The 19,577-nt window shown below is 39.3% G+C and overlaps 1 protein-coding gene across 2 annotated transcripts in view; it reads right to left on the bottom strand.

The window, feature by feature from the left end:
• MAP3K19 (mitogen-activated protein kinase kinase kinase 19) overlaps window positions 1-11,505 on the bottom strand; it is a 58,551-nt gene extending 47,046 nt beyond the window's left edge. For both annotated transcript variants that reach the window (XM_027561969.1, XM_027561972.1), the window contains exons 1-3: window positions 11,242-11,505; window positions 5,172-5,367; window positions 1,449-1,637 (exon numbers count right to left, since the gene is read on the bottom strand). In XM_027561969.1, the coding sequence (XP_027417770.1) occupies window positions 1,449-1,637; window positions 5,172-5,348 (366 nt within the window). In that variant the 5' untranslated portion in view covers window positions 5,349-5,367; window positions 11,242-11,505. The remainder of the gene's footprint in view (window positions 1-1,448; window positions 1,638-5,171; window positions 5,368-11,241) is intronic.
• Between the last annotated feature and the right edge of the window lie 8,072 nt (window positions 11,506-19,577).

Raw genomic sequence — 19,577 nt, 5'->3', positions numbered from 1 at the left:
AACATCTGTGGAGTGAATGACTGGTTTACAATTACAAGGTAACTTATTGAACAGGATTTATACAATCAAATGGAGGTGGATGTATAGATGCTATTTGTTGTTTTAGTAAAATTTAATCTGGAAAATTCAGAGCTGAGAAGCTACTGGAAGGCCAAATTGTCTGAATTGTTTATTTTACAGGTCAAAGTAATTCACGAATTTCCATCTGTATTTCACTTTATGCCACATCAATATAGTCAGCATCTACCTCAGTTTCTCCAGGGACAGACTAGAGATAATGATATTACCTCAGAGGGGTGCTGTGGGAATTAATTAGTTAGTATTTTTTTTTTCAGTCTCTGAAAAGACACCACCTCTTATATAAATGTTTATTATTAGTTAGAACCAGCATAAAAGTTTTGATCTGAGAATAGTTTTGCAATAGCACATTAATTGAACATCTGTTGATTAAGCTCTGGATCCAGTTACAGGTATATGTTTTTAAAACTTGGAGGCTTATCTTTAGAAGTGAAAAATATGGTTATGAAAAAAAGACATTGAATTACAACAACAGTTGTCCAAAAAATGCCATTAAAATGAAATTCAAAGTCTTCCAAAAACATTTCTAAGCCTCACTTTATGATATATGGCAATTTTAGACTATCATTTAGCACAATAGAAGAATTTAGAGTCCTTTGGATTTTGTTGTCCATTTCCTTGAACTCTAGGTGACCAGAATATCTTTCACTTCTTCTTTATCTGTTTGTGTCTCTACTGTAAGGGAATAGAAGAAGCTGTTTCCTAGCAGCAATTGATTTTCTTTCAGATGGAAGGTCATGTGATCTGACAGTACCTCAGAAGGTAAATGCCAAGAGCCTGTTCGCCAATAATGAATGTCCTTGCTTATGCATGTGGTTTCGCAAGTTACTCTGGAAAAGAGTCTCTATGGGCAGAAAAATCTGAATAAGAAGAAGATCAATACCCTAAAAAGACAGCATTTTGAAAAATGTATTCTCTTCACTTTCATTCCAGCTAAATATTATGCAAAGCATAGTCTCTCTGATTCCCTTTTCAGGATAAAGATAATAACTGCAGATGGTCCGAAGGGATCTGAACAGCAATTGTACAAATGGCAGTGATGTCAAGGGAACACCTCTGAGCAAGTTGACAGTGGTTCTCCAGGGGCATCTTTGGGAGGACATCATTTCTCAGGGGTGCTACATGACTTCTCCCATCCAGCTAGAAAGAAGGTGTAAATAGGCTGTGCTGCTGTGTTCTTTTATTATCTTGTTTTCCACCCCAAGTGTCCCATTTAATCCTGTTTCTGTCTCATATGTCCTGCCTGAAACTTTCTGGGACTGCATTTGAAAAGAACTTATTTTTCTTTAGAAGGAGTCATGTGTAGTCTGTTCTCTTTTCAAGTCTCACCCACTCACCCAAAGACAGAAGCAAACACTGAATTAACTGACCAGCAAGTGTTGAAGTTGTTCAAGATCACCTTGCCATGAGCTTTGCAGAAGTTGCATTTGGGGAGCTTGGATTCCATTGATGGCCAAGAGTTGTCTTTGGACATCACAATTAGCCACATGGACTGCGGTTTGATTGCTGTAATTACACAGGGTGATATCTGCTCCCTTTTCCAGAAGAAATCCAACAACCTGCAGAATCACAGCATTCTTACAATCATGTCTTCAGAGTTGGGTAGAAAACTTACTTAGTTGGACACAGCTCTGATTCAAGATATAAGAAATGAGAGTAAGATAGGCATAAAAATGGTGGCTCTAGTGGTAAAGAACCTGACTGCCAATATAGGAGGTTCAATCCTAGGTCAGGAAGATCCCCTGGAGGAGGACATGACAACCCACTCCAGTATTTTTGTCTGGAGAATCCAATGGACAGGGGAGCCTGGCAGATTACAGCCCATAGGGTTGCAAAGAGTTGGACATGACTGTAGTGACTTAGAAGGCACATACAACTGCCATTTGCCTTTTTTAAAATTTGAGAGACAAAAATCTCCAAGATATGGATAGTTTGGAGATACTATTTTTTTTTAACTAAAAGTCTGTGAATATTTTATGTTAAACCCACATAAAATGTTGAAGTCTTCCTGTTACTGTTATCTATAATTTAGAATATAGAACCCCCAAATTCAGGCTTATAGATTCTTGAATGTTTCAGGTATTTCCACAAGTATTTTTAGGGAGAGAATAAACTCTATTTAAAATGGTAATGGGTTAATTTATTCAATAGTTACGGATTAAGGGACTCATGTGTGTCAAGACCTGACTTTGGTGCTGAGACTCCAGCCACGAACAAGACAGGTAAACAGTCTCAGAATTTTTTCCAGTGGGTTTTAGCTACTTAAAGGGAGCTCTAGCCCTTTTGAGGGGATTTGAGACAGACAAATATTTATGGTAAATCACAAATGAGGAATTAACACTAGTTCAGGTTCTTCCTGGCCTGCAATGGGTTACAATGCTGATAGTCACCCACTAAAGAAAGAGAAACAGATACAAAGAAATCTAGACAAATTCTTTGTGATTAGTCCTGCTGCCCCAGAAAACTCCTCTGGCCTTTATGTTAAACTGGGTGAAAATTTACAAAATGCTATTATCACAATGGGTCAGCAAATTATTCAGATCAAGGTAGAATCCTTTTTTTTTTAAAAAAAAAAGGTCCTGCTGTGAAAGTTAAGCCTGAGTCAACCAAAGGCTACAAACCCCAGATCCAGTCAAAGCAATATGGCTGTGGCCTTGAAGACAAGGGATCTCTGAAGGGGAAATCAGATCAGATCAGATCAGATCAGTCGCTCAGTCGTGTCCGACTCTTTGCGACCCCATGAATTGCAGCACGCCAGGCCTCCCCGTCCATCACCAACTCCCGGAGTTCACTCAGACTCACATCTATCGAGTCAGTGATGCCATCCAGCCATCTCATCCTCTGGTGTCCCCTTCTCCTCTTGCCCTCAATCCCTCCCAGCATCAGAGTCTTTTCCAGTGAGTCAACTCTTCGCATGAGGTGGCCAAAGTATTGGAGTTTCAGCTTTAGCATCATTCCTTCCAAAGAAATCCCAGGGCTGATCTCCTTCAGAATGGACTGGTTGGATCTCCAAATAGATGGTGTCAATAATAATGACCTTGCTACCTGATCTAAGGCTTTGTATGAACAAAAAACACTGGGAGTTCATTTGGCTGAGCAGCATGTTTCTGGAAACTAAAAGTATATGCATCTTTTTTATTGGCCTAAAGCCACTCTCTCTTACCATGTTCCGAATCCTTCCCTCCACCTATACCTCATCCTCAGTTGCCCTATCTTAAGAGGATTGAAGTTTGCAGTCACCCACATGAAAATTTTGGTGACTTTGGGGAGGTGAGAGACTCAAACTTTCATGGCTCACTTGGATTCAGATTCCCAAGTCAGCATCCTGCCCAGTCCCTTGGGGGAACTGAGTCCTCTGAATTCAGCTAATGAGGTTTGGGCAAGATTCACAATGAAGAGGGAAATATAACATGATTGGTCCTTTGAGCCATTCAATGTACAGTGATTTTTAAGGCTTCTATCTCTAGATGTATGCATGCGTGCCTGCTAAGTCGCTTCAGTCGTGTGACGCTGTGGACTGTAGCCCACCAGGCTACTCTGTCCATGGGGATTCTTTAGGCAAGAATACTACAGTGGGTTGTGATGCCCTCCTCCAGGGGATCTTCCCTACCCAGGGATGGAACTCTTGTCATTTATGTCTTCTGCATTGGCAGATGGGTTCTTTACCACTAGCACCACCTGGGAAGCACCCCTCTAAATATATGAGGAATTAGTATAATATCTGTGTATACCCCAAATTCAAGATTATGAAGTGTGGGGGCACAATTCATGATGAGCATTTAGAGGGCTTTTGAGGCACTGCAATGATTTAATTTTTTGTTTTGGATGGTAGATACAATGGTGCTACTGTTATGGTTTTCCTTTTTTTAAAAAAAAGCATATATGCTGAGTCCTCATATTCCAACTACTGAAGCCTGCACACCCTAGAGTCCATGCTCCAGAACAAGAAAAACCACTGTGAGAAACCCCTGCACTGCAACTAGAGAAAAGCCAGCAACAAAGACCCAGCACAGCCAAAAATAAATAAATAAATATTATTTTTAAAAAAGCATATATGCTATATTTTATACTTTGTTATAAAAGTGTTAATAGAAAGGAGTCAAGATAGAAACAGCTAGGAATAAAGTCAAGAAAGAGGGTAATTGTGGAAGCAAAGATGGCCAACCAGAGTTAACAGTCCATTTGCATTTAGCCCCCCAAGAACTTGTAGAGGCACTGAGGTATGCAGTTGGGTGAAATTTGTCTTGAATTTTTCACTCATTCTTCTCTTCCCCTTGAAGTCTCCTCCTTGATGCCCCTCCCCAATTCCAAGTGCCCATATTGCTGTCACTTTTACTTGCATTCTTTTTTTTTTCTAGGCCTCGCTGTACGGCATGCGGGATCTTAGTTCCCCAACCAGAGATTGAATCTCTGCCCCTCGCGTTGGGAATGCAGAGGCCTAAACCACTGGACTGGCAGGGAAATCCTTGCATTCTTTAAAAGAATCTTTTAAGTTCCCATACACAATTTTGTAAATGATCAATAAGACACAAATGGATTATTTATTCATTAATTTATCCATTACTTAGATGTGTCAGGCCTGCTAAGCTGGACATATAACAACAACAAGGAGGACAATTTTCTGCCCCTTTAAGTCTCATTATTTATTTACTCCTCTTCCCCTACTTTCAGGATTTTGCGCACCTGTTTGGACCAGGGGACAAATTTCCAAGTACTGATGGGGCTGGGTGTGGGTTGTGGGGAAGGAGGGAAAAATTCAGACTCCGTTATGTGGTCCCACTAGACCATAAGCTGCTCTTCAAGGCTGACGCCTGTATTTGGTTCACCCACCATGGTATGAATCATGAAGTCTGGTATATTGCCTTGGGTATTTTGGGAGTATCTGTTGACTGAGTGAAAAAATGAATAAAGATGGTGGTGTCTGGATCATTTAGGGTTTCTCAGTATTCTCTCCAGCTGCTACCCCCCACCCCTGCTTTGTGCTCTCAAATATTCCTTTTTGGAGGTAGGTGACTATGCTATTCCTAACCATTTCATTCTTGGAATCCTTCACTTAGAAGACCATCCAAGGGCCCCTGGACACCACATATTACCTCTGTTAGATTTTCTTCTGCTGCAGTAATGAGAGGTGTATTCCCAGTCTTTGGATGCTGAAAGTCAAGGTTTCCAAGGATGGAATGGACTTTAGCAATATGGTCACAGATGAGTTCCACATCACCTCTTGAAACTACTTCCAGAAATTCATGAATCAGTTTATTTTTATTCATCATGGTAGTTCCATGTAATTGCCTGCAAGAGGAAAGAAACTAATTAAATGAGATCCAACAAAGTAGTGGGTGGTTTAAATGTAACATATTCTACCTTTAGTGTCACCTGTTCCTTTTTTTTGGAGAAGGCAATGGCACCCCACTCCAGTACTCTTGCCTGAAAAATCTCATGGACGCTGGAGCCCGGTAGGCTGCAGTCCGTGGGGTCACTAAGAGTCAGACACGATGTGTGAAATATTATGACAGATTTAAAGGCAATTTTGAAAAAGAGGAAAACTGTCAGTCTTGGTTCTTTGCATACATTTAAAAACAATTTTGCATACATATTTTAAATTAGGAACAATAATACTTTCACTGTCACTTTGCAGATCTGCTGTGGTATAGAAGAAGAAAGGATGGGTCAACACCAGAATGGAAAGAGTACAGGCTTTGGGGTGTGAAAGAACCTGGATTCAAATCCCACCTCCACATTGTGACTTTGGGCATCTCACTCAACTTTTCTGAACTTCCTTTCTCATCTTCCAATATGGAAATGATAATCCCCCTTCAAATGGTTGGTGAGGATCTGAAACACTATATACAAAGCATTGGCACATCGAATTGGTGAGAATTATTGTAGAATTTTATTTTCTTTAGTGTTGTTTATTAAAACTCCTGTAATTACTTTCTTTATTAGAGCCCCTGTCTTCCCAGTAATACTGCCAACTCTTCAATAGCAGGGAAAGAATGATGCTAAAGCTGAAACTCCAGTACTTTGGCCACCTCATGCGAAGAGTAAACTCATTGGAAAAGACTCTGATGCTGGGAGGGATTGGGGGCAGGAGGAGAAGGGGATGACAGAAGATGAGATGGCTGGATGGCATCACTGACTCGATGGATGTGAGTCTGTGTGAACTCCTGGAGTTGGTGATGGACAGGGAGGCCTGGCGTGCTGCAATTCATGGGGTCACAAAGAGTCGGACACGACTGAGTGACTGATCTGATCTGATCTGATCTACATGTCTTGGGTTTGTGTGTCCTCCATAATTCTAGCACAGTGTGAGTCATAAAAGAATATGGTTAATACCATTCTAGATTTTCCAGGAAAGTCCTAATTTTACATATCCTATCTCGGTTTTCCAAATCATTGAAATATCTCTTAAATTGCCATTTCTGAAGTCACCAACGACCTCCTGGTGGAGTGTCTTACTGTTGGAAATAGCACAAAATCTTTTTTTCAGATTCTATTTTCCAGCTTCAAATTCTGATACCATTGTCACTGTCTGTAAGCACAGGCTATTTCATTGAGTGGGCAATTTACTTACAATGCACTGATATTTGGCACAAAGAAAAAGAACAAAAGGCATTTCATAGCACAACTTTATAGTGAAAAGCTAAGAAAAATAAATAAGGAAATGTCTAGAATTGGTCTTCAATGTCCTAAATATTTAACTGCCTTCAGTATTCATGGGCCAGACTACTGAAGCCTTCTTTCTTTCTCAAAAAGTTTGTGTACTTCACCCCAGAAATAATTCAATTTGAGAAATTTATCCATTATTTAAGAGGATACTATACGTCCTTCAAGAACTTTTACTGACCTGCACAATAGAACATAGCATAAAATAGTTCAGATAAAAATTTTAAAAGTGTCAAACAACAAATAATGGAGAAATGGAATGGCCATGTGGGCTGGAATATGATGTGAAAAGAAAGGTATTAATAATAACTGGAAAACCAGAATAAAGGAGAAAGAGTAGTTTTGACCAGGAAAAGAGTATGAACAAAAGTCTATACCTAGGAACAATGAGGAGAAAATGGTCCTGTAGGAATTTACTCTTTTACTTCTCAACAGGTTGGGAAGCCCATGGAATATTTTGGGTAGTGCCTTTTAGGAACATGGTCCTTTAAAAAAAAAATGGAATTATAATTGCTTTACAATGTTGTGTTTGTCTCTGCTATACAACAAAGTGAATCGGCTATATATATATATATATATATATGTATATATATATCCTTTCCCTCTTAAGCCTCCCTCCCAGCCCCCATCCCACCATCTAGGTCATTACAAAGTACTAAGCTGAGCTCGCTGTGAGCAGCTTCCTACTGCTGCTACTGTGCTCAGTCATGTCTGACTCTTTGCCACCCTATGGACTATAACCCATCAGACTCCTCTGTGCATGGAATTTTCCAGGCAAGAATAGTGGAGTGGGTTGCCATTTCCTCCTTCTGGGGATCTTCAGGACCCAGGGATCGAACCCAGGTCTCTTGCATCTCCTTCATTAGCAAGCAGATTCTTTACCACTGTGCTACCCAAACAACTTCCTGTTAGCTAGCTATTCTACACACAGTAGTGGTATAGGAACATGGTAACTTTAGTAAGATTCCTATGACAAAGAATGGAAAGGAAGAAACAAAATTTTGAAAGTAAAACTTAACAGGAATGTGACTTACTGGCCATAGAAAATGAAACATGAGTCCAAGAGGATATTATTGGGCAATCAGGGAAGACCTGATGTTGGGAGAGGCAGGCATTTGCTTTTACAGAATGGTAAGTGCTGAGGTCAGCAACAGAGACAGCACAGCATGTAGAAGAGTGTCTTGTCTCCTTCGATTAAAAAAAAAAAATGTGACCTTAGCTTAGTGCATTTTCCTAAACTAGCTTGAATATAAGAATTAGGCTGTCCACTGGTTATAAATAGGTTCCTAGGTTCCTTTTGCCTGGGTAGGTCTGGAATGAAGTGGGGGACTCTCTTCATTTTTTTAATTAAAAAAATTTAATAGTTTATTTTAAAATAGACTTTATATTTTACAGTAGTTCAAGCTCACAACAAAATTAAGTGGAAACCACAGTGAGTTCCCCATATGTCTTCTTGACCCTCCACCACTCACCACACACACACACACCTCCCCACCATGAACATTCAGCACCAGAGTAGCACCTTTGTTATACTTGATGAACCTGCATTGATGTATCATTATTATCCAGAGTCCAGAATTTACATTAGGGTTCAATCTTGGTGTGGCACATTCTAGGAGTTTGGACAAATATACAATGACACGCATCTACCATTATAGTATACAGTAGTTTCACTATTTTTTGTCTCACCTATTCAAGCTCCCCTCCTTCCTAATCCCTGGCAACCACTTATCTTTTTTCTGTCTCTAGTACATACCTTTTTTGCTCAAGCTTTCAGGTGATTCCTAATATTAGGCAACTTTTGGAAATACTGACCTAGTAATTTGAATCCAATCCACAATTTTCTTTGCAATTCACTTTACTTTCTAGTTGACATTTATCATTACCACTTATTCCTTTTGATTTAAAGTTCTTAGGATAAATACTAGCTTTTCCTCCAAGTTTCTAATAAATAATAAATGGAAATAGAGAAGCAGTTTCTCAAGTTTTCCTCTACTTTTTCTCAAAGTGATGTTACATACTAATGATAATATAATATCAGCAATAATCTCCAACATTGATTGAATGCTTACCACATGCTATAGTAGTAGTAGTGTTAGTCGCTCAGTTGTGTCCGGCTCTTTGAGACCCCACGAACTGTAGCCCACCAGGCTCCTCTGTCCATGGGATTATCCAGGCAAAAATACTGGAGTGGATTGCCATTCCCTTCTCCAGAGGATCTTACCAACCCAGGGATCGAACTCGGGTCTCCTGCATTGCAGGCAGGTTCTTTACCATATGAGCTACAGGGAAGATCCACATGCCATATTCTCTTCTAAATGCTTTGCATATATTTTATTTTTACATTTCAAACACCACCATCAGAACAGTAGTACTGTTACCTGTATTTTACAGATGAGAAAAACTAGACATAGGCATTAATAAAAAGGGATCTCATGCTGGAGAGATGAGAGCAGGAGTGCCCAAAACATTTAACACAACTAGCATAATAAAGGGACATTTGTAAAATAGGCCTATTTTCATTTCCTTGCTGGATCTTAAAGGGATGTGGGTTAATCATATTCCTAATTAGCAGTATTGGGCCATGTCTGACTTCTCTCGTTTCATGTTTTTCCACCTTCATCTCTGCTCCATTCTGCACCCCCACCTGCCTCGCAGAAGCCCAGTCTAATGTGCCCAAGCGGTATCCTCAGATATGTATGTATCTTTGTAAGGCCAACGGTGCTGTTATGTGTGTGGGCATATTTTAAATTTCATAAATGATAATGTACTAAAGATCTTGTTACTTATTTTTTAACTTGACGTGTTGTTCTTAAGCTTTAGCCTTATACTTATGTGTACCTCTGGTTGGTTGTTTCTAAGGGCTGAATAGTAAGGATCATATTCAGTGTCTCTTCCCTTGGTGATGGACATCTAAGTGGCCTCCTACTTCCCACTCCACGAGCAACACTGTGATAAGTAGCCTGTTCAGGCCTTATCATGCACTGCGCCTGTGTTCCTCTGAGGTGAATGGTTTGAGTATATTTAATTTCACTAATACTACTGGATTGTTCTCCACAGTGGCTATGCCAATTTCCACTCCCACCAGCAGTGCCTGTCAGTTTCCTTTCAGCTCTTCTAAATAAAGCAGGCATTTGGTTGATTGCCGTCACTTAAGCATCATTATCCTAATCATTAACATTGAATAAGCAGGGTACTTGGAACTTTAAAACAAAGCTGACGAGCAAGTGATACTCTCAAAATCAGGCCACAGAAAAATTTGAAACCCATATGTATGTCTGTCCCAGCAAACTGCTTTGCAAGTTGCATTTATATACTTACTACTGAAACAATATTTGCAGTATCATTTCAGTTAAAAGAAATGCGTTCAAAAACAAAAGTTAATTAAAACCTGTCCTTCAATAAAGCTGGAAATTGGATATTCAAATAACAACTAGATAAGAAATACATATTTATATCCCCAGCTAACTCATAATGTGGAAATAAAACCTCAAAGGTATTTTTCCCCCAGGTTATCACATCTAGCAATGAAATGACAATGTATGTTATGGGACTGTAGTTAAGCTCTTTAATATAACCTTTAAGCAAGAGTATTTCAAAAGTAGTATCTATCTCATAAATAAAAAATAAAATTAAGATTTAAGCCAACTGCAATCTGAGAGTTATCAAGTCAAATCACTATAATACTGGGCAGTGTGGTCTTAGTTTGACCATCTACCATCTCACTCTCAGTTGTGACTGAAGGAAGATGATGATTGAATCAGCATATAGCAGTGCTCTTTCAATTATCGTGGACAGACCCACTTGGCTTTTTATTAGTGAGTTCCATTTCCTCTTCTGATCTTCACTCTGTACAGTCACAGCTTAAATTTTTTCATAAAAAAGCTTTTCTCAATTTTTCTTTTAGGATTGTTAGGACTGATGATATTTTTAAGCAATAACATTTCATTCCACAGGGATTTCTGGCTTAGCATCTGTTGAAGCCCAGTTTTTTTTTTTTTAATTATATGCATGGTTAACCTACTTGTAAAACAAAATCTTTTTATTATAATATATATTTGATTTGGAATCTTATGTAATTAAGACTTAAAATAATGGGAATCCCTTTTCATGTTGAGAAAATACGATTGAGGACACATATAATACTGAGTAGTTCAAGAAGGTTTACACCAAATAAAATTAACAGATGTACAGGTGATTAAACTAAAATAAAAGGTTGTTCCTGGGTATAATTCAATGAACACAAGTATTTTTTTATACTTTTTGTCCTTATGCAGTTAGCCTATGGTCTAGAGTCATTTTTGTAAAGTATTAGAAGGGATTATCTCAATACTCGAAAAGTCAAAAATAGCTTATTCCAAGAACTCTGAGGATATAATTATTTGAGATTAGGAGATAGTTTCCTCTATCAGTTTACCTAATGTTCCTCCACTGGGACATCTCTGGGGAGAAAAAAAAGTTGCAACATAAAATGTGGTGAAAAGTGGAGATTCAGCTTACCTGTTCTATGTTTTGCTGAGGAAGTTGGTACACAGTTGAGACACCAAGACAAACAGCAGTCAACATCATCCTAATTCGTCAAGGCACTGATTCCTGGAACAGCTGTCAACCCACACTTCAACAAGGGATCCATTTAGAAGCAGCATAAATATAGATTTTTTTCTTTGATTATTTTCCAATGTTTCACAGCTCCAAGTACTTGTAAAATAAAAAGATAATTACAGCTGGTTCTGTGTGTACAAACTCTTCAGTTAGCTGCAGAGACTGCTTAGTTTACGAGCTGTCACCTGGGCAACCATCCACTGTGCATTTAGCTTGGAGACTTGAAAGTGGGACAGTCTTATTCAAGAAGGGAAATAAGTGTTGTACATTCTTCAGAGTTCTGTTTAAAAGCTTGAAAGATTTAGACTCCTATGCATTTGCCTGTTTGGCACAAATGTCGTTGTTACCTTACCCACTGAGATTTTTTCCAGGAAAGCTGTACCTTTATAATCACTGTAATGTGCCAAATGGGTCTCTTTCCAAATCTGAATATAGGTTATGGGGAGGATCCCATAGATTATCCCCAAACTGGTTGTATCCTTAGAATCATGCTCGAGAAAACACTAATAAATGGAAATTCTTATATGAGGATATATTTCTTGTCTGGACTTGTGCTATTATCAAGCAAAAATTTCAATAAATAGACTGCATTTTTGTCTGAGTCATAAGTGGTAATAAACCCAGGTGAAAGAGACTTTAAAATTATGGTCTATAAAAGCATACTCTTGAGGAAGTAGACTCAGGTCAATCCACAGCATAACATCACCTGGCATCTGTGTGCTGCCAAATTCTTTCTACAGTAGTAGCATGCAGGGGTTTCTCTTCTAACCATATACTTCACACTATATATACTCAACTGAATAGAGTTCAGGTATTTTATCATAGCAACAACTAACATTTATTAAACGCTTACTAGACTCATCCTTCACATGAGATGCAACCCTTTTTCTTTTGCGGCACTGCATGGCATGTGGAATTTCCCCAAACCAGGGATCGAAATCATACCCCTAGAGTGGAAGCACAGAATCTTAACTACTGGACCACCAGCGAAGTCCCTGTCCTTTACATTAAAGATGTCATTTAACCTTCACAACAACTCTATGTAATAGATTGTATAATCACCATCATTCCCATGTTACAGATGAGGATATTGAGGCTAAGACATTTTAAGCTAATAAAAGGTAGAGCTGGGGATTAAATCTGAATAGCCTGACTACAGTGTTGAAATATTCACCACTTTTACTAAGCTAACATGCAATACACACACACATATACACCACGCTCATATACTCACATACTCACTCACACACACACTTCAGGGTAAAAACCACTGGGAGACTGCTAGGTTTATGCATATTGTTTCATCATCCAATTCAGCCTGACCCAGTTTGACATGAATCCAAGTACATATAGGTTGCTGCTCTGTTTTTACTTCCTCAATCCTCCTTTGTTTCTACTCACAGGAGGAATAGTACTCTATTAAGCTTTTGTGTCAAGAGAAAGTTTCAAGTACTGTAGTTTCTGATGTTCAGCATTTCTGTAGGTTACCCTTGGGTTCAAACTGGTCTGCAATCCATGAACCTTTCACTTGATTCCCCAAAGAGTAATCATCTTCTTCAATCTCATTTTCAGAAATAGTCATTCAGATCATGTTTTGTTCTGTTTAATAGAAACCCAGTTTTTCAGAAACAGTAATGGGATGAGCATGCAAAACCAGGACCATATTAGGTGGTAAGGCCAGCATGGAGCTGTGTAAAAGGCTCTAAGGAAACTTGAGAGAGGAGTGTCTAATTTGGGGGGATATGTTAGTTTGCTAAGGCTTCCATAACAAAACGTCATAGTCTGGGTGTCTTAAACAACAGTAATTTAATTTGTCACAGTTTTGGAGGCTGGAAGTTCAAGATCAAGGTGTCAGTGGGCTTCTTATCTCCTGAGGCCTCTCTCCTTGGTGAGCAGATGGATCATTCTCACTGTGTCCTCACATGGTCTTTTCTCCCTGGTGTCTCTGCATGTGTCTTACTTAATCTCCTCTTTTCATAAGTGTGCTTGGATTAGGGCCCTTTTTGTTGTTGTTCAGTTGCTCAGTCATGTCCAACTCTTGGCAACCTCATGGGCTGCAGCATGCCAGGCTTCCCTGTCCTTCACTATCTCCCAGAGCCTGTTCAAACTCACGTCCACTGAGTCAGTGATGTCATCCAACCATCTCTTCCTTTGTCATCCCCCTTTCCTCCTGCCTTCAATCTTTCCCAGCATCAGGGTCTTTTCCAATGAGTCAGCTCATCGCATCAGATGGCCAAAGTATTAGAGCTTCAACTTCAGAATCAGTCCTTCCAATGAATATTCAGGACTGATTTCCTTTTGGATTGACTGGTTTGATCTCTTTGCAGTCCAAGGGACTCCCAAAGAGTCTTCTCCAACACCACAGTTCAAAGGCAGCAATTCTTCGGCGCTCAGCCTTCTTTATGATCCGACTCTCACATCTGTACATGACTACTGGGAAAGCTATAGCTTCAACTATACGGATCTTTGTCAGCAAAGTGATGTCTCTGCTTTTTAATATGCTGCCTAGGTTTGTCATAGCTCTTCTTTCAAAGAACAAGCATCTTTTAACTTCATGATCACAGTCACCATTTGCGGTGATTTTGGAGCCCACCGTTTCCATTGTTTCCCCATCTATTTGCCATGAAGTGATGGGACCAGATGCCATGATCTTAGTTTTTTGAATGTTGAGTTTTAAGCCAGCTTTTTAAATCTCATTTTAACTTAATCACCTCTTCAAAGGATTAATCTCCAGACCTAGTCACATTCTGATATACTAAGGATTAACAGAAGGGCATAGGGAATTTCAAAGAAAGATATTTATCTGAGCTGAAACTTGAAGGACAAATAATTCATCAGGTATAAATCATAGACAGAGGGACATTGCAGATAGACTAAACAACAGCATGTCCAAAGGAAAGATAAAGGCATGAAATGTTGGGAAAATTGTGTTTCATGTATGTGTGTGCAGTTAGAATGCAGAATAAATGAGGAGAAGGGGAAGTGAGACTATTTCCAGCTGAATTGAGAGAGAGATTAAAAGATTTTATTCAGAAACTTCCCTGGTGGTCCAGCAGTTAAGACTTTGCCTTCCAGTGGAGAGGGTGCAGGTTTGATTCCTGACTGGGGAGCTAAGATCCCACATGCCTTAAGGCAAAAAACCAAAACATAAATCAGAAGCAATATTGTAACAAATTCAATAAAGACTTAAAAAAAAGATTTTATTCATGGAGAGGCACAGTCAGGCCTATAGTTTGGAAAAATTCCGACAGCAGGATTGAAAATTAATTCAAGGAGAGTGGCAGATATAAAAGTGAGAAGATTTTTATAAAGAGTCAAGAAAATGATGCTGACCTAACCTAAAACAATAACAATAAAGACAAATTGGAGGAGCTGAGTCACGATATTAGAGCAAAGAATGTTTTAGATTTTCCAGGAATATAGTAGGCTATGCTATTTAGACCAGTTCTTCTATGGACAGCAAATAAGAAGTGTAAGGTTAAATTACCTGAAGTTATACCTGAAGGAAAAAGAGGGCCCACTCACTCATTCATTCATTCAATATCATATCTTGAATGTCTCTTTTTGTGCAAAGCTTTATTCTCATTACTGTAGAAATACCAGAGAAATAAGATTGTAGACTGAATGAATAAATAATCAAGGTACTATCAAGTGGTTACAAATGCCATGAAGCAAATTAAAATGATAGAGATTGACAGTTGTGGGCAGAAAGAGTTTTATTCCATTGCATGCACATGGAAAGTCTCCCTTCTAGGTAAACATTTGATCTACTACTTGAATGAAAAGAAGCAGCCAGTCCTTTGAATAGTTGATGGCAGAACATTCTACGCAGTGGGCACAGCTGGGGCAAAGGTCATAATGGATATATAAACATTACTTGTCAAAGTTACAGGAAGATGGTGAAGGTATTAGAATTGAGATTGGAGAGGTATGCAGGGGCCATATTTTGAAGGGCCTCATAGGCATCATAAGGAGTTTGACGTATTCCAAGTGCAGTATAAAACCATCAGAGCACTTTCCTCAAGGGAGTGACAATGTCTGATTCTTTTTTAATCATATTGATAGTTGTACAGAGGAAAGATTGTAAGGTGCAGCAGTGGAAGTCAGAGGTGAATATAAAAGCAATTGGTGCTTAGTTTACTGTAAGTACCTACTTGTGAGTAGAAGCTTTGAAGGCAAAATATAAAACTCTAACAGTATTCTTGGTCGAAGGATATTCTTATGAGTACATTTTTGTAAAAATCAAGGCAGAATAAAATAAAAGGCCTTGGGAAATGACTGCTTGCCTGAGGTCTCTATTTCTTCTTCAGTCCCAAGAAACCAATGTGAAATAGCATTTTTACAGGCTATGATTAAAGATGCTCAGAAAAAAACTTGTAACACTTCCATTTCCTACCTCCACCCCTGCACCCACACCGGGCCACCTCTGATCATAGTTAAACATGGAAAAACTACAAGTTTTTTTTTCTTTTCTTTTCGTCACTATGGAGAATCTAGTAGTGTTATGGAAGATGTACACATATGAGACCTATTTACTTTTTATTGAATATTTAAATATTGGGCAGGACGGAGTTAATATACCTGGCCCTCATCCGTTCCTCTCCCATTACTGGGGATGAAGAGGTCAAGATACTCTCAGACAAAGAAAGAAAGTATTGATGAATAACTCAGTATTGTAAACACAACAATAACTGAAACTCCTGGAAGATACATGGTTATTTGCTAGGAGGAACATCCTTGTTTATAGAATGTGCTTGTTGTAGGATATCCCTACTTAAGGATTGTCTATGGTAAATCTATGAAGTTAAGGAGCATGGCTTCCTGAAAAATGTTACAAAAATCATTCAGCTATATGTCTGTAAAATGGAAATGTTTCATTACAGAGAGCTTATGTCTTACATGGGAAGAAAGGACCAGGGAGCTTCTCTCTGTATCTCACACTTCTCCCTGCTTTGCCTGTTCCTGTTGATTGATTATACCCCTGAAATTATTCAGAAAGCTTGATAGTGGATGATGTTTTAGATCTGCATGCATCTGATTTGACAATATGATACACACATACACATTTAGCTACTGGATGCAATTATCTTTGAAACATGCCTTTGAGTTCCCCCCATAGGAGATATCAGGTATTTCAAGAGACAAAAAAGCAGAAAAATTAAAATAATAAATAAAGATTTTGGAGAGGAGCAAGAAGCCCTGGGGAGAAGGCAATGGCAACCCACTCTAGTATTCTTGCCTGGAAAATCCCATGGATGGAGGAGCCTGGTACGCTGCAGTCCATGGGGTCGCTAAGAGTCGGACACGACTGAGTGACTTCAGTTTCAATTTTCACTTTCCACTTTCATGCACTGGAGAAGGAAATGGCAACCCTCTCCAGTGTTCTTGCCTGGAGAATCCCAGGGACGGGGGAGCCTGGTGGGCTGCCGTCTATGGGGTCGCACAGAGTTGGACACGCCTGAAGCGACTTAGCAGCAGCAGCAGCAGCAGCAGCAAGGAGCCCTAGAAGAGGAGTATCTAGACTGAATTCTCATCTTCAGTGTAATCTAGCTATGTGACTTGGGCTTGTGCTTAACCATTCAGTTGTGTCGGACTCCTTGTGGCCCCATGGACTGCAGCCGGTCAGGCTCCTCTGTCCATGGAATTCTCCAGACAATAATACTGGAATGGGTTACCATACCCTTCTCCAGGGAATCTTCCCAACTCAGGGATCGATACCAAGTCTCCCATATGGCAGGTTCTTTACTGTCTGAGCCACCACCAGGGAAGACCATTTTCCTATTTATAAACTGAAGGGGTTGAGTAAAATGAATTCAGAAAACCCCTCTGATTCCAAAAGTTTGAGAATCTAAAACAGAAAATAAGCAAAGTAATTTCATTACAGGAGAAAAATCAAGAAATGAGAAATGACGAAGTGATAAAGTCCTCCCTCTGGTGATCCCCTGGAGAAGGGAAAGGCTACGCACTCCAGTATTCTGGCCTAGAGAATTCCACGGACGTCCATAGGGTTGCAAAGAGTCAGACACAACCAAACAACTTTCACTTCACTTCACTGGTGGTCACCATGTTCCAAAGCCAGCTCTCATTCAGCTATAGTCCTCAGGGACTTTGTATTAATAGTTCCCAGGCTCTGTGAGTCTCTCTGATCCAATAAGCACCCCTTCAATCCACTCTATTCTCCTGTCATTTCATACTTCTATTATGACAGAGTCTGACTTGTTTTAGAGTTATTTTTAATCTCTCCATTAGATTCTATTTTCTAGAAGACAAGTAACAAGTTTTAATTATCTTTGTTCTGCTATTGTGTCTTTATAATTTATGCAGAGAAGGTTCTCGGTGGCTATTTCTAGAACTAAATGTACACAAGAGTAGAGTGAAAAAACAATGAAGAATCTCATGTAGTGGCCTTTTGCTTACTATGGGACAAGCTCAAGTTCTCAGTAGAGCTATATTTTTTATTATTTTTCGGGCTAGGTAGACAGGAGGAGAAAGGATTTCAGTGAACAATAGTAGCAAATGAGATGCTGTAAGTGGAGGGGCTTGAAAAGGACAAAAATTGAAGTTTTGAATCCAATCTTAGCTATAAGAATACACTAATGAATACTTTTGAATATCTGGGCAACCCCGCTGTATTGAGTGGGAAAGGATTAAAGGATTTTAAAATTCTGAAAAGGGCTTTTCTGCTGAGGCAGCAGAGGATTGGTTGTGAGCTGCGTCTTCTGCATATTAAGCAGGACCCATTTGTCCCCCGCAGTGCAGTGGTAGAAAAAGGCGGCAGTGTTTTCAGGAAGACCATGAAGGGACCTGCTGCTTTTAAGGAACGAACATACTTTTCTGAGGAACACTTTCTTCCAAATCTCTTCTTTTCCACCTAGAAGGTGGTAGAGTGAATGGAGGGTTGTAGGGTGATGGTGAAGGAAAGGCAGGAAGATAAATTGGGCATCTCGGTGGACAGAGAAAAGAGATGGAAGAAAACATTGAGATCCAAGGGGCATACTGGTCTAGAGAAATTTGATAGCAAGTCCAGGGTTTTTTGTGATGCTGAGTAGGGTATATGGGGTGGAGTTGTTGGTTTCATTGACTTAGGTGTTCTGTTTTGCTGCTCAGAAAGAGAATGTGAGCAGGGACAGCTCCGACTCTATGAGATGGAGCCAAAAATGATGTTCCATAAAGCCTTGGCAGCCAAATATGATTGAATGTCAGCTTCATCTGGACAGATTTTATAAAAAACACAGATTCTTGCAATTCCGTAGAAAAACAAGTGAAAGATTTGAAATCACTCTTCATAGGAGAGGAATATAAATGGTCAACTAACACAGGGAAAATTGTTTAATCTCACCAGGGCTCAGGGAGATGCAAATCAAAACATTTTTTGTTCAACATACTGGCAAAATCTTAAATGATTCAGAGTATAAAATGTGTGGGGAAATGGCTACTCTTTTACACTATTAGTGGGTGTATAAATTAGTAATGCTCATTTTGGACATTGTGATCTGGTACTACCTGTTATACTTTAAAATGCACATACTCTTCAACCCAGCATTTCCATTCCTCCATATCCACCCTAGAATAATTTTCACACATGTTCACAAAAATGTAGGCATAATAAGTTTTTCCTCTAGTATTTTTGAGGGGAACACATTTATCATGGAAAATTTCAAACATGCAAAGTAAACAGTATAGTATCATGAACCCATGCACTTGTCACCCATCTAAGAATGTTATTTATTAATAGCTTTATTAATAGTTTCTGCTGTATAACATGATGAGTCAGCTATACACGTACATATATCCTCTTCCTCTTGAGCCTCCCTTGCACGTCTCCATCCCACCCCTCTAGATCATCACAGAGCACTGAGCAGAACTCCCTCCGCTTTACAGCAGGTTCCCACTAGCAGTCTATTTTACACATAGTAGTGTATATGTGTCAATGCTATTCAAGGCTACTCTTTCAATTCATCCCACTTTCCCACCGCCTCCCAACATCCATAATTCTGTTCTCTACATCTGCACTTCTATTCCTGCCCTGAAAATAGGATCATCAGTACCATTTTTCTACATTCCATAGATATGATGTTTGTTTTGTATTTCTGACTTACTTCTTTCTGTGTGACAGGCTCTAGGTTCATCTACATCACTTCAACTAACTCTATTTTTTTTCCTTTTAATGGATGGGTAGTATTCCATTGCATATGTGTACCACATCTTCTTTATCCACTCAGCTGTTGATGGAC

This window comes from Bos indicus x Bos taurus, chromosome 2 (genome assembly GCF_003369695.1).
Source record: "Bos indicus x Bos taurus breed Angus x Brahman F1 hybrid chromosome 2, Bos_hybrid_MaternalHap_v2.0, whole genome shotgun sequence".
NCBI classification, from domain to species: Eukaryota; Metazoa; Chordata; class Mammalia; order Artiodactyla; family Bovidae; genus Bos; species Bos indicus x Bos taurus.
Note: the sequence above shows the minus strand (reverse complement) of the source record. Positions and strands in the feature narration are given on the sequence as shown.